General features: G+C 46.6%; 2 protein-coding genes across 4 annotated transcripts; one reads left to right on the forward strand and one right to left on the reverse strand.

Moving 5' to 3' along the window:
* Positions 1 to 27: 27 nt before the first annotated feature.
* On the forward strand, positions 28 to 8,412 carry EPB42 (erythrocyte membrane protein band 4.2). Of its 2 annotated transcripts, XM_079321930.1 has the most exons (13): positions 28 to 187; positions 598 to 783; positions 1,461 to 1,691; positions 2,276 to 2,394; positions 3,084 to 3,206; positions 3,567 to 3,741; positions 4,023 to 4,161; positions 4,519 to 4,622; positions 4,903 to 5,145; positions 5,970 to 6,287; positions 6,716 to 6,876; positions 7,116 to 7,249; positions 8,161 to 8,412. In XM_079321930.1, the coding sequence occupies exons 1-13, from the start codon at positions 178 to 180 to the stop codon at positions 8,309 to 8,311; spliced, it is 2,094 nt and encodes a 697-aa protein (XP_079178056.1). In that variant the 5' UTR covers positions 28 to 177; the 3' UTR covers positions 8,312 to 8,412. The 2 variants fall into 2 exon arrangements, with proteins under 2 accessions (XP_079178056.1, XP_079178057.1); XM_079321931.1 differs by lacking the exon at positions 4,903 to 5,145.
* CCNDBP1 (cyclin D1 binding protein 1) lies at positions 7,394 to 14,838 on the reverse strand. Of its 2 annotated transcripts, none has more exons than XM_079321952.1 (11): positions 14,693 to 14,837; positions 14,530 to 14,589; positions 13,803 to 13,882; positions 13,159 to 13,240; positions 12,611 to 12,707; positions 12,302 to 12,375; positions 11,933 to 12,009; positions 11,062 to 11,315; positions 10,626 to 10,686; positions 9,643 to 9,689; positions 7,394 to 9,275 (listed from the first exon to the last, which is right to left on the reverse strand). In XM_079321952.1, exons 1-11 carry the CDS (start codon positions 14,757 to 14,759, stop codon positions 9,167 to 9,169), a joined length of 1,008 nt encoding a protein of 335 aa, XP_079178078.1. In that variant the 5' UTR covers positions 14,760 to 14,837; the 3' UTR covers positions 7,394 to 9,166. The 2 variants fall into 2 exon arrangements, with proteins under 2 accessions (XP_079178078.1, XP_079178077.1); XM_079321951.1 differs by having other exon boundaries at positions 8,885 to 9,275; positions 12,608 to 12,707; positions 14,693 to 14,838.
* Between the last annotated feature and the right edge of the window lie 568 nt (positions 14,839 to 15,406).

The following is a 15,406-nucleotide window of genomic DNA, read 5'->3' on the forward strand; positions in this document are numbered from 1 at the left end:
CCCAACATCTGCACACCAGATAAGCTGGAAAGGTGGCAACACCACGTCCCACCCAGTACAAAGGGATCAAGCAAACAACTTTGCAAGAGGACAGTTTTTAAGACAGCTGGAGGAAGGAGCCACTGGCCCACCAGAGCAAGCAGAAGCTGAATATTTTCATGGTACCCAGAACCAGCCATGGGCCAAGGTAAGGAAAAATATTTTTTTTAGTTCCAAGCATTTGCCAGCTGTGTGTCAGGAAGGAACAACTTCTTGCTCCAAGGCTGTGCTCATGAGGCTTGTGGAAGGGCAGGAGCCAAGTGCTCTAAAGGCTTAGGGAGCTCAGCTTGTATGGCAGAGCTGCACAAAAAGGCACAGCAATCAAAAGCTGATATTGATGTCTGAGAAGCAGCAAGAAGCAGCTAAGGCAGACAGGGAAGAGTTTGGAAGGAAAGATAAATGAATCCTCAACATAGGGAATGGGGGAGTGGGAGGAATTAGGGAGCCAGGGTGGAGAAACATCAAATCAGCTGTTTGTGTGTCCCACAGTGTGGATCAGGGCCTGACTGCAGGCAGCTCACTGCCCCAAAACTCATTCTGTACCTTCTCACACTACAGGTCTGAGCATCCAAAAATGTGATTTCATGATCCCAGAGAATAACAAAAACCACCACACAGAAGAAATCAGCACTGGAAGGCTGATAGTGAGGAGGGGACAGCCATTCACCATCACTGTGAGCTTCTCAGCTCCAATACACAACTACCTGCAGCAGATGAAGAAGACCTTCCTCATCGTACAGACAGGTAGTGCCAACAAACCTACCAGAGCTCTGCTCCTCACACACCTGAAGAACAGAGCTGGGGGCAAAAGACATCTCCAGAGCTGGGCAGGGGTGCCCAAATTTAGATGTGAGGCCAGTGAACTCTTTGTGTAAGGCAAAGTAGAGTCTCCTGCTGCTGCAGGGTGACAACCAGATCCCTTCCAGAAGAGAAACTGCAGCACAATAACCAATACAGGGTCACTATTCCATGATTTCAAAATACTCATGAGATCTCTTCTGGTTTTTGGAGTAAGGAATATTCAAACCTAGCTGGGCTGTCAGAGATTTTTCTGTTAAGAGTGTTTTCCAGTGAGACCCCTGAGAAAGGCAGCAGCTTTCAGCCCCAGCTTATTTTACCATATTGTGAGCACTGGGCTGTGACTTTTGTTACAAGACACTAAATTCCAGGAACAGCAGGTCTGCACCATTGTGGCCATTTCTGGGTTCTACAAATCTATGGAAAGTACATGTCACTTTCAAACATGGAGGCCTGAGTGCAATACTGACCTTAGCAATGTTCAGTAGGGATTAAGCTGCTAAAGGGTCATGAGCCTCTCACAAGGAGAGCTATGGCTCCTGAGACAATGTCCCTGCAGTCTGTACAGGTGAGGAATAAACACAACATTTGGAATAAACACAACCAGATTTCTTTGTCTGCAGGACCACATTCTTCCAGAGCAGATGAAATCCAGACTGAATTTCCCATCTCCAGCCTGGGAGACCAGAAGCAGTGGAGTGCAGCAGTGCAGGAACAGGACCCAAGCTTCTGGACCCTGTGTTTGACCACCCCTGCCAATGCTCCCATTGGCCAGTACACTCTGCTCTTACGTGCCTCCAAATCCCCTCAATTCCTGGGCAACTTCACCCTCCTCTTCAATCCCTGGTGCCGAGGTAGGTGGTCAGAAACAGAAAGGCAGGCTGGGATCAGTCACTTCACAAAAGCTTTGGAGCTGTGGCACTGCCTCCACGGAGGGAGGCTGGGGCTGACTCACCCAGTGCTCCTCCACTGCTGCCCTGCTCCTCACAGCACCTCAGGAGAGAGGTAGGGGCTCATAAAGCCCAAGGTTTCCAGCCTTAGCACTTCTGTCTCTTCCCTGGAGTATTCCACTACAAGAGCCCTGTCCTTCTGCTAAGGGAAAAATGTTTGATTAAGTGTTTACACAATTTTAGGATGAGTCAAGATTGTAATTGGTCTGGTTAAGGCCACTGTATCTTTCTTAGTATTAGAATTTATCAGCCAGGAGAGCAGAAGAGCCAGCGAGTGCAACAGCCTGGGTCCAGAGGAACTTTTTAGACAAGGAAATGGAGATGACAATGAAATTCTTCTTGCCTCTCTGATTCACAATCTGCAGTATTTTTCAGGGCAGAATGCCAGGCACTGCCAAACCACAGTGGAATCTGCTGATGCATGAGAGATGCACGTGCATCTAAGACCAGGAATGCTTTCTTCCTGATGCTTTTTTCCTCTAATCTAGATGATGTGGTGTTCTTGGCTAATGAGGCACAGCGGCAGGAGTACATTTTAAACCAAGATGGCATCATCTACCAGGGGGCTGAAAATGCAATCCTAGCCCAGCCTTGGGACTTCAGTCAGGTAAGCAAGAGGTCCAGTATGTCTGTGCTCTCTTCCAACCACCAGCAGAGGAAAGGTGCATATATCTGGTGTGTACAGGATGCTCTGATTGAAAGAGTTCTATCCATCTCCATGTCCTCTTCACCCACTGCTTCCTGTGCAAGAGAACAGGGACCTGTGTATGAAGTCCTATAACCCAGTACATGTAATTTTAGCTTCCTTCCCAGGCCATCCTCTGTATCTGTATCTGAGCTTTGTGTGCATTCCTTTCATCAACAGGTATAAAAGCATTTAACAGAGCTCAATAATACTGTCTCTTTATAACAAGTATAGTGAGGACAAGAAGATCTTTCTGTTTGTCCAAGGCCATCTGACACAGCCAGCAATTAGAATGGGATTCTATTGCACTTTAGTGCCAGCAGATCATAAAAGCACCTCTGTGCCAACCTAGAGAGTGCTCCAGAAAAACATCAATTTCCCTCATTCAGAGGACACAGTATCATGCTAGAGCATTTCCCACCTTCAATAAAGTTGGAGGTCTGTCCTCAGGTCCTCCTGCAAATCTCTGCCTGGAGCTCTCCTTCACAGCCCACTTACCTGAAACCATCAGCAGAAAGGAGAAACAAGCTGCACAGTCACAAACCCTTGTAGGAAATCAAGAGAACAAAAGTCCATGGAGAATTTCCTGAAATGATGTGTTCTTGTTTCAGTTTGAGGAGGATATGGTAGACATCTGCTTCACCCTGCTGGCTCTAGGGGAGCACTTGCAAAGAGAAAAGGATCCTGCCCAGCGCAGAAACCCCGTCCACGTCTGCCGAGCAGCTGCTGCCATGGTAAGGAGGGCAGAGAGCAGCCCTGACCCGAGCAGGGGCACCTTCTCAACCCCAGGTGAGGCCAAACCACTGACCAAAGAGGAAGTCTGTGCCAAAAAACACCTTCTGCCCATCTCCAGCCTGCCCTGATACTCCCTCAGCAGACAAGTAGTGGTGCAGGAGGTTCTTAGCAGTGAGGGTGCATTTCCTGAATAAACCTCAGAGGAGACTGCTGTACATGTTCTGCTAGGCCATGACCTTCATGCTTTGCACAAAAAGTTCTCTTGGTTTCATCTGCTTTGGGAGTAGCTTCCACAAACAGGATCAGGTGGACCTACCAAAGAGAGGCAATTCTTTAACACATCTTTCTCTCCTCTGCAGCTGAACTGCAATGAGTTTAGAATCCTGACAGAATGTGAGCCTGGGCAACACAGTAATGGGACACCCCCTTCCAAGTGGCTGGGAAGCAGCCCCATCCTCCAGCAGTGGATTGCATCAAAATTCCAGCCTGTCTGCTATGGGAGGTGCTGGGTGTTTGCTGCAGTCCTGTGTTCAGGTACAGTGCTGCTACAACCTTTAATCTTTAGGTGAGAGGCAGATCTTTAATTTCCTCATCAACACTTAGATCACTGCCTTTGAGACAAGAGTATCAGCACATCCATTCACTGAATGTCCATGCACTTATGACATCTTATTTCCTGAGGGAGCAATGCCTCTTGCAAAGCCCAAACAGCAGAGGTGGTGCCATTCCACACAGGCCCAGCACCAGAAGAGGCTCTACATCTATTAGCAGAGGGCAGGATGCACACCTGAGTCACAGCTCTCTCTTCTGCACAGTTCTGAGGTGCCTGGGAATTCCTACCAGGGTGGTCACTGGCTTTACGTGGGCTCACAACACCAAGAGCAGCCTGAGTGTGGATGAGTATTATGATGAAGATGGGACACTGCTTACACAGGACAAGAGTGCTCGTGCCTGGTAAGAACATGTGGCAGGGCCCAAGCAAGAATTTGAGACAACACTTGGGTGTGGGAAATGAAACATGGGGAAAAGGAAAGAGGCAGAACAGCTGCAAGGTGAGAGCTCAGCTGAGATCCTGCCTGCAAGACCTGTTCTTGATAAACTGCTGCAACCCAAACTCAAGAGTGCCCTATTTCTAGGGCCTACAAATGAAGAGTAATAGCCCAGTCCAGCTGAAGAAACTCCACACAGAACTCTGCTCTTCTCAACATGAACTCTGTCAAGGGAGCATTAACTGGCTGTGGTTTGGCAAAAGCTTTACTGTACCTCAGGGCTCAATCCCTTGGTATAAGCTCCTGCTGTTGCCTCTTGCAGGACCTTCCATGTTTGGAATGAGTGCTGGATGGCTCGGACAGATTTGCTACCAGAGTACAGTGGGTGGCAGGCACTGGATGCCACCTGCCAGGAAAAAAGCAAAGGTAAGATATCAGAGATGGGCTTGAGCAAGAGCAGGGGGGAAATGAAACAGGGGGCAAATAAAGCTGTTCAATATTCCTCCATCAATCCAGTGGAAGGATGCCAAAGGACAGGAATGAACTCACCCTGTTGATTACTCATGTTTGGTTTGTGCAGCTCACGTGCTCCAAGAGCTCTATCACTGCTTCCTAATGGCCTCCTAAACCAGGTGCTTCAGCAGTATAGGTTTAAACTAGGAATGGGTTTAGTTGGGAAAGCATCTGAACCACCTTTTCTCTCCAGATCTATCCTTCTGTGGGCCAGCCCCTGTTCATGCCATCAAGGAAGGGGACACACATGTTGATTATGATGTCTGCTACTTCTTTGCTGCCATCAATGCCAAGTGTCATGTCTGGATACACAAGGCAGATGACACCCTCAAGCCAGCTTTTGGTGGCACAAAATACACTGGTAACAACATCAGCACCAAGAGTGTTGGCAGTGAACGCTGTGAGGACATCACACAAAACTACAAGTACCCTGAAGGTATGGGGCAGGCATGGGGCTGAGCACATTCCTTGTCACTATTACAAGTGAGGAGTAAAGGACTAGAGCAGAGCCAAACCAGAGCACCAGGGTCATCCACTTTTCACTACTTCCCCTTCTTTAGAACACTTAATTCTCCCTGTCTACAGAGCCAAAGCAGAGGTCATCACCCAAACTTCAGCCTGCTTAATGGCATTAAGGTCTCTGGAAGATGAGGTGTTTGTTCACCAAGTACTTTCATACCTGGAATACCTTTACTGATTTCTGTTACCTCTACACTCTGTACATCCACCTCCCATTACCTCTGTAATGCAAATATGGATACATATTTCAGACTCCAGGTTTCTGAAAAGGACTGTTGTGCTCTCAGATACTGCCCAAATCTCTGTCTCTACAAGTAGCATCCCCTTCAGAATCTGAGTGCTTTTTTCCTGGCCCAACAATACCACCCATTTTAACCTGTGGCTTGTTGTCTTCACAGCTGCAGGAGACAAGTGCATCTTCTTTACACACGAGAACATGGAATTGTGCCTTAGTTACAGCACTAAAAAAGCAGCTACCTCCTCTACTCTGAGAGATGTTAGGTGTTTTAAAAACTATGACAACTATTCCCAAGTAGCATCCATCAGGCACATCCAGTGAACATCCTGACAGGTGAAGCTGTCAAACTGATCCAACCAGAAGCATAAAATAATATCTCTCAATGCTCTTAGAAACAATTATCTACAGTACTGTCAGAAGAAATCAGTGCCATTTTCCTGCTGCTTCTCACTAGTAAACAGGAAAGAGTACCAAAGTATGCACCTCCTTTTTTTTGGTGACAGGTTCTCTACAGGAAAAAAAAATACTTGAGAAAGCCTACAGAAATATGAAGGAACTTGAGCCAGCCAGCAGCAGCAGCACACAGTTTATCTCCATTCCTACTGCTCTGGAAGAGCCAGTCAACATTTTCATCCACCTCCAGTCAAGTAGTTCTTTGCAACTGGGACAAGATATGACACTTTCCATTGAAGTGTTTAATCACAGTGGTAGAGAAAAGACTACTCATCTGGTAGTTGGGATCCAGGCTCTGCACTATAATGGTGTGCCCATTGCCCAACTTTGGAAGGAAGAGTTTCATTTTAACCTCCAAAGTGATTCAGGTAAGGACTCTCCTGGGTGCATTGCCAGAAAAGTCCTTTAGTGCTCTTATTTCAGAAAAATCCTCCTAGCCCTAGGTTTACAAAAGGTTGGCTGAGTAATTGATTCTAGAGAGATTGTGGAGTCTCCCTAATTGGATATTCCAGAACTGACTGGACACAATCCTGTGCCATGTACTCTGGGATGATACTTGGGCAGGGAGGTTAGAGCAGATGATCCACTATTGTCCATTCCAACCTCACCCATTCTGTGAAATAAAACACTTTGGCAACATCACCTTAGAGATTTTCAATCTGCAAATCCACTTGGGGTAACTTAAGCATTTAAATAGTGCAGCTTTTAGTACAAAGTTGGGCACTGAACACTCCTAGGTGTCATGCAGGAAAAGACCAGACTGCACTCATCATGTTATGTCACCACTCTGTTCCAGTCAATAACCTGCAGGTCTCTGTGCCTTACACATGGTTTGGAAAAGAGCTGGGAGAGAACCACCTGCTCAGGCTGACTGCTGTGCTGAGAGATGAGGACTCCTCCTACATGTACCTGGCACAGGAAGAAATCAGCATTTGTGATTCCCCTCTCACCATTGAGGTAAGATGGGGCTGCCATTCTGCCATGCAGTAGGGAAAAAACAGCTTTCACAGTCACAAAAAGAAAAACAATTCTGCTGGGTTCAGGGGCTCTCTGAGAAACTAGAGCAGAAGAAATTAAGCTGGACTTTGCCTCTTTTGGCAAATGGCACCTCAGGCACAAATAATTACACATCTCCCTTTAATCGTAGAAGAAAAGATAGTCTTCTCTCAGTTTCAGCTCATTGCTTCTTTCAACAGTTCCCAGAAAACATGGTCCAGTATGAGCCAGGCACAGCAAAGATCAGCCTCCAGAACCCCCTCATGGAACCCCTGGAGCAGTGTGTGATAGCAGTTGCAGGGCAAGGGCTCATCTACAGACAGAGGAATTACAGGTAAGTGCAAACTGACTGATCCAAGAACAGCAAATGGAAAAAGACACAATACAAGCAAGAGAAGCCCTTGCACAGGAAAGGCTGTCCCCCAAAATAACCAGGCAACAACATGGCAGGAAGATACATTACAGCATGAAAGCCACATCCTAAAGCATTCCATCCTTTATTTACAAATAAAGCAGATGATTTTCACACTGAAAATGAGAAAAGCCAGCTAAGAGAACTTTCAACAGATGTGTAATACATAAGTTGAATCCAATATGGCATCTGTGAAAGTTTCAACATCAAAGGCATAGACAGCAAAAGGAAAACCTCCTGCCAAGAAAAAGGACAACCAGAGAAATGCCACAAGACTTAGTCAGAAATACACATTAAATAAGACAAAGTTAGAGGTCAGTGAAATGAGCTGTGAAATTTAGAAATTATTTGCTGTTGAGAAATCAATTACCTTTCAGTGAGCAACTTGAACATCCTTAAGTGAGTAAAACTGTACTGTGTTTATGACACCTTTCCACCCATTACTCACTGTAAACAATAAAGACAGTGGTGTCTTCCCCTTGTCTACCAAAGAACCAGGCAAATGTGACTTAGCCAACAGCCATCAAAGGGGCATGCTCCCCTTCACATGACAAACACCCCACATTTGTCTCAAGAAGCTGCATTTAGGACAAAGTCCCCTTAGATGTCTCCATGGAGAGTTTCAACTCTCCTGTCCTATCTCCCTCCCCAACTACTATTAGATGACAATTTCAGTGTGGTAGTTAAAGTAACTGCCAGCTTTCTTCTATTTCTTGTTTTTCTTTCCCTTTTTTTGGCACCACATTCCTGTCTAACAAATGCATTATCCTAGACCCAGGAAACTAAAAACACAAAGAGGGCTGATTCCTGTATAATCCCTTCTCTCCTTTCAGGCTGGGCTCTGTGCAAGCTAAAAGCACTCAAGAGCTGCAAATCCCATTCACCCCCACCCGAGCAGGGTGCAGAAGACTCACTGCACGTCTCACCTGCCTCCAGCTCCAGAACCTGAAGAGCTACAGAACTACCAACATTGCAGCTGCCTGAGGCCCAACTCAGAACATGTCTTGCTGTCCCACTTAGAAGAGTGATCTGATCATAAGCAAGCATAGATGTTAACAGTTTAATAAAAGTTATATCTAAAACCATGTCTGATTTTGATTATTTGCACAAACTCAACTCTCTCCCATCTGCCACTATGCCCACTCTGCAGTTTTAGAAGCTGAACCTCACTGTGACAAAGATGGGCTGAATGTTCAAGCAGTTGCAGTTCTCAACACACCTGTGCTGAGCCCACAGTGCTTAGTCTTTTGCCCTACTGTGACAAAGTAAAGGGTATCCTGGAACTCTAAAGTGATGATAGATGTAGCATGTCTCTAGGGATATATACAGAGGGGGATATCTCCCCCTATAGATCCTTGACATTGGTAAAGTAGCAAACAATATTTTTTGCTGCTTTCTGAGAAAACAGAGAAAGCTCATTCACTGCTCTCTACAGTTAGACAGGAAATAGCAGCAGTGCAGGCCATTTTATAATTATTCACTGGGCTGCTTGCAAAAGAAGAAAGTCTTTCATTCTGTATATATCCTTTGCCCTCTGAAGACAGATAAAGCAATTAATGTAAATCTAGCAATATTTTATTTTTTCTGAACCCCACAGTAGTTTTAATGTCTGAAGAATGGGGCACATTAAGATGCAGCACCACATCATCCCAAGAATCCAAGCAAAATGACACCTTCTGCAATGGCAAAGGGCAACTTCCTGGAAAAGTTCTTCCAAATAGCAGTGAAGTTCTCTCCTACATTGTTCTCATTATTTTCCAAGCAGCTGAAGAACAGCAAAGTTCACTGGAAATGCAGATGCCAGAGCCAGTGGCAGCAACATATGTAGGCACAGAAGAGTTAAAGCTGACCCTGTGTGAAGTTCTTGACTTTGTTCATGTTGTGATCTACTGCACCAGTTAGAAACTGCACCCAGCCTTCCTCTGAAGGTGGACATACATGGCTTGTCCTGTAAAAGTGGAGGAAATGCATTAGGGAAGCCTCCTGGGTGTGCTATACCTATACACCAGGCAGCACAGGGATATTGTGAAGCTCTGAATAACCACAGCAGTAAAGCAGGGCTGCTCTAATCCCAGAGGGCTTTGAGCAAGAAAGAACCCACACTCACATCCATAGTCCCAAACCCAAAACAAGGAACCACTGTCATCCCTAGCATTCTTTTCTTACTCCCATCCCTTTGTGATTAGACACCATCATCATAGTTCCAAAATGCCATCATCTACTGTCTAGAAATGAGTCATCTTTGACATGAGGCAGAAAGGTATCAGCCTTCATAGCAGGGAACACACACTTATAAAACTGTAGCTCATACTCACTTTGCAATCTCTAAGACTTTCTTTAATACTGAGGCCAACTTAGCAGCCTAGAAAGAAACAAAAGGGAAATAAGGTGAGCCAAATGTGAGAAAAAATAGGGTCTGAACAGTACTGGAAAATAAAGAGGACTATAGGGATGCACAGGAGCCAAGAATGAATAAAACTGCCATGGATCCTGATGCAGAATGAAGTTATCCATCACTGCCATGTTGGAAATGTCTCCCAACCTACTCCTGGCTGTGACAGGTAAAAAAAACCTGGCTGTTTTTTTAAAGCATATATTAAAATGTTTTTTTTAAAGAAAAAGATAAGCTATTAGAAATCAGTAATATATATTAAAGTACAAAGTTGCAAGTGACTGATTTTAATGCAATTTGATATTAAGTAATTTTTTTTTATAAATGGATGAAACCAGGATTAAGAATAAAAAAAAAATCTCAGATGTGAGAAGATTTGTAATTAATTTATGATTCAAGGGATGTTTCAAAGTTCAGTCAGGTTGCCAGAGTGTGGCCCAGTAAAGTTTTGAGTGTTGCCAAAAATGTAGACTCCACTGCTCCTCAAAGCAGCTTCTTTCAGTGCTTAAATACACTCACTGTAAGAGCTTTTAATTTCATACATAACTTTATTTGGGCAAGACTGCACTACCCAATGAAGAAAGTACATAGGCAGCCTTAGACATCACTTTCCTAAAGTTCTGTCACTGGAAATCTTGATGGATTATAGTTCAGAGCTAAAGTTTCAAGTGGCCCTGCTCTCCCCTGAAGAGGTACAGATGAAGAATGTGTTACCACCTGAAGGAAGTTCAGTGTGCAAGAACAGAGGGCACTCTTCATCCCTAAGAAATTTTTACTGAGGCAGTCACTAACACCCATCTCTCCCTGAAGTCACATAACCCCTCCAATCTGATTTCTTCCCATTTCCTACAATCAGGCCACTGTCCCACGTGCAGATACTGAGATATCAGAACTGCAGATACTCACATTGAGTCGCACAGCCAATGGGTTCACAGGTGGGTACATGCTCAGAGCCAGCTCATCAACACTAGAACAGAAAAGAGGGGAACAAGGAAAGAATGTTCTGATAGCACAACTCACAGATCCTGGTCAAAGCCTGCACCCATCTTGAATGCAGAGCAGGAACAACAGTGAGATGTTAGCTGTACCTATGGGATGCATCTCACTGCCTTCTCAGTCACCTGTATGTCCCTCTCACTGTGGAATGAGATGTGATCACAGCTCCATCCCCTATGTTCCTCTCCTGACCTACACAACTCTCAACAGCTTAACAGCTTTCCCACCACACCTGTGTCCAACAGCTCCAGTATCATAAAGGCTGTTCCTACTCCTCACTCAAGACTACAAAGAAAGACCAGGACTGCTCTAGAGGGAAAAGCAGAATGGGGAGAACCCTGCTTACCTTGGGCTGATCTCATTAGCAATGTCTGCCAGGTCATCCAGCTGTGCAATCTGCTCTGGAGAATCAGCTTTGCCATGGGCCTTCACTGCAGCCAAGACCTTCTTCAGACAAGCTTTAGAAGCCTTCATTAGTCCCATGCAGGAGCTGAGCAGCTGCCTGTCAGCCTCTGACCAATACGTGTCTCTGTTGCCCCGAAAGCCCAGCTCTTCATCTTCCATGATGTCCCCATAGGGATCCTGCCCTTCCACCAGTGCCTGAGAACACACAGGCACTGAAAACCCAGAGCCTAACATCAATTCCAGCAATACCCAGGAGGAAAGGGAAAGCATCATCTAGACATCATAGATATAATTAATGGAGAAATCTCAGTTGGTTAATCATAAAATGACTGGATTAAGAAAAATGAATCTACCACTCTAACACTGCAAACAGCATAAATCTAGTGAATTCTTATATGATCCTAAATTGCCAATGCAGGACATGGCTTTGTGGAAATCTTATACAAAGTAAACTGGGCTTGAGAATAAAACCTCATTAAACTGTATGTATAAAACAATAATCTATGTCATGTCAGAACAAATGTATATTAAAGCCTCTATGCAAAATAATTCCTGTGTTCCATCACTGAACAACCACAGAGGGTGGCTGGGCACTGGAACAGACACCCCAAAGAACTGGCCACAGCCCCAAACCTGCCAGAGTTCAAGGAGCATTTGGACAACTCTCAGGCACATGGTGGGATTGTTGGGATTGTCCTGTGCAGGGCCAGGAGCTGGACTCAATGACCTTTGTGCATCCCTCCCAATTCAGAATATTCTGAGTCTATGAATCCACCCCTGCAAGTTCCTCTAAGGCTTGGGAGCTTACTTACATTTTCCATCTCCTCCACAGCATCCTTGACCACACCTAGATATGCAGCCAGAGCTGACACAACTGCTGCCTGGTTATCTGCAAAAGGATAAAAACTGTGGCACCCCACTGTTTCAAATCAGTTTACAACAACCTTCATCTAGGCTTGCAATCACTATACAATCAAACTTCTTGCAGAGCTCAGAGCTGCACTGTTGTCAGGCAAAAAAATCTGACCTGGTTTCCAAGCTTATACATTTCAAAAGCAGTCAAGTTTTTGAGTCATTCTCCATTCAGCCACCATTGTACTAGCTGAAATGCCCTTGCAAAAGCTACTGATATTCCAAGACAACATGTCCTAGTTCTGTTGCACTACATTTATAACACTCACCTCGTGGCAGGTTAGACACTTGCTCACAGGCCTCCCACACACCCCCAGTTGATATCAGCTGCTCCTGAGATAAGCTGAAACAAAACCCTGAAGGTTAGAGTCAATAACAGCACCGTGCTAAACTGCAGTTTAATTTTCTGCACCAAAGATGCAGCAAAAGCTCTGCTGCAAAGATGTCACCAACCGGCTTGTATGCCATGTCTGTGTAAAGCCCTTGGTGCCTCCTAACAAGTATACTTCTAACTTTTTCTTGCCTTTTTCCCCCAAAAATTATCACAAAATCATAGTCACGTGATTGAAAATTACAACCTCTCTGCTGGAGCATTGAGAATTGTGTCTGTGAGTTGGATCATCCCTTCCACTACTTCAGTGGTAGCATCTCGAACCATCTTGCGAAGAGTAGTACCTGGTTGAGATGGAGAAAGAGCAAGAAAGTTGGCACAAAGTCAGCACTGACAGAAAACAAGTGCTGAAGATGAACACACAGACTGCTCTGTTTGTGGGGATACACTGTATAAATAAAGTTACAAGTATTTTGAAGAAAGCAAAATGCTTCCCAGTTCCAGAAGTCTGGATAAGGATTTCAACACTTCATAAATTTCAATGCTCAGTCAACTACACAACTTCCTACATTATCACTCTCCCGAAGATGGAAAACTGCAACAGCAGACAGACAAGTACTTCACTCATAAACACATCCAAAGTCCACAGAACAGCTGATAATGGGATATCATGCTAATGAAAACTTGCTGATACCAGACCTCATGAGGCTCTGAAACACTGGGTTTCTCTATATAGGGGTGGTGAAAGAACCACCATCCTATACTGTGGTGACTGCCTTGCAGTCATTATCTCACCTTGGCCCTTGGGTAGCCAGTAGTACACTGTGGCAACTGCAAGAACTGCATTTTGGACATCCTCACTCAGCTTCTGGCAATCCTGAAAATGGAGAGACAAAAGGATCACCATGAGTAACACACAGCTGCACCACACTCAGAAATCCTCACAAGCAGTCACTGGCTTTCAGACTGCTCTGAGAAAAGGGAAGAATAGTAATGACCAGTCTGCTTGAGAAACAAATACAGCATGAGATGCAGGCACCATAAGCAAGCTGTATACATCTTTGCCTGATTTAGTAACAAAACATTCCCTGGTGTGATGGGAGCAAAAGTAACTTAGATCATTATTCTGAACTGAAGGTCTTTTTTTCTCTCCTCCAAACACCTGTATGATAAACTTCTCTCAACTGAGAGCAAAACCATTGTATATTCTTTGTTAAACCTAAGGTCTGTATTCTCCAGTATTCTGTCTCTATCAGAAACTAGCTGCAGCTGTTAAAGAATATAAGAATATTTCTATTTAGTATGTCTCCCTTAAGCTCTCCGTGCAGCTCTTGAATTATATTAATATACTCTACAGAACACAGCCCATTTAGACAAATGAACCAAGAAAAACTGAAGCTTGCACACACACTTCATGGTCTGCCAAGGCTTTCTCTCACCTCTGCAGAAGGTAGTGGAGGCCTTGAGAATGCCAAACTCAGCTTTGTAGCTTCCTGTGATGTTACTTGGAATGTCTGACCTAAAAAAAAAAATCCATCGAGAGCAAAAGAAGAGAAAGTAACTCAGGTAAAAGATAAAAGAACAGAGCAGCATGATGAGCAGCAGCTCTGATCCTACTGCTTGCTTACCATTACACCCAAACCATACAAACACATGAACTAAACCCCACTATAAAGGAAAATTCCCTAGTACATTTGTGCCATGCATGTTGCTTGTGTCCTGTTCTCACTCGGCTGATAGTGATAGCCAGAATCCCAGTCTGCATCCATTCATGACCTGTTCACCAGGATGTGCCAGGAGGCTTTAACAGAGACCTCTATAATTCTTGTATGAACAGTTCAATATCAGCCTCTGCTTTGCCACACCTTGGACTGTTCGATGACCAGAGTTAGGGTGGTCAGGCACTGGAATAGACTGGCCCAGGAGGTGGTGGAGAAGACTGGGTCTGGCACTGATTTAGAGTTACAGAGGTAGCGCTGGGTTAACGGTTGGACTTGATGATTTTAAGATCTCTCTCTTCCAACCTTGCCGATTCCGTGACTGCATGAGTGTAGGGCACGCCGCACAGCTGGAGACCCGCCGGGCACAGCAGCCGTGCCCCGGCCCGGCCCCGCGGGCACCCGGCGCTCCCGAATCCGGCCCGGCCCCGCCGCTCCCCGCCCGTACCTAGCGCGTCCCAGAAGCGCGGCAGCTCGAACGGCTCTCGGCCCTCGCCCGGCTCTCCCTCTGCAACGGCACAGACAGAGCTCAGCCCGCGGGGAGCCGGCCCGGCCCGGCCCGACCCCCGCCCGGCCCTGGTCCCGGTCCCGGTCCCGGTCCCGGCCCGCACCTCGCAGCCGCGCCAGCACCGCCCGCAGCGCCCCGCGCACGTCCCGCAGCGGCTCCCGCGCCTCCATCGCTGCGGGGCGGCCCCGGAGCGCCCCGCGCGTCACGTCCGCTCCGGGAGCGGCTGGAACGGGCCCGGCTGCCCCGCCCCGCCCCGCCCCGCCCTACAGGGACAGCCCACAGAGAGAGCACAGCCCCACAGGGAGAGTCCCGCCCTACAGGGACAGCCCACAGAGAGAGCACAGCCCCACAGAGAGAGTCCCACCCTACAGGGACAGCCCACAGAGAGAGCACAGCCCCACAGAGAGAGTCCCGCCCTACAGGGACAGCCCACAGAGAGAGCACAGCCCCACAGATAGAGACCCGCACTACAGGGACAGCCCACAGAGAGAGCACAGCCCCACAGAGAGAGCACAGCCCCACAGAGAGAGCACAGCCCCACAGAGAGAGACCCGCCCCACAGAGAGAGCACAGCCCCACAGAGAGAGTCCCGCCCCACAGAGAGAGTCCCGCCCTACAGGGACAGCCCACAGAGAGCACAGCCCCACAGAGAGAGTCCCGCCCTACAGGGACAGCCCACAGAGAGAGCACAGCCCCACAGAGAGAGTCCCGCCCTACAGGGACAGCCCACAGAGAGAGACCCGCCCTACAGAGAGAGCACAGCCCCATAGAAAGAGTCCCGCCCCACAGAGACCCGCCCCACAGGAACAGCCCCACC

Source organism: Erithacus rubecula, assembly GCF_903797595.1.
Source record: "Erithacus rubecula genome assembly, chromosome: 18".
NCBI classification, from domain to species: domain Eukaryota; kingdom Metazoa; phylum Chordata; class Aves; order Passeriformes; family Muscicapidae; genus Erithacus; species Erithacus rubecula.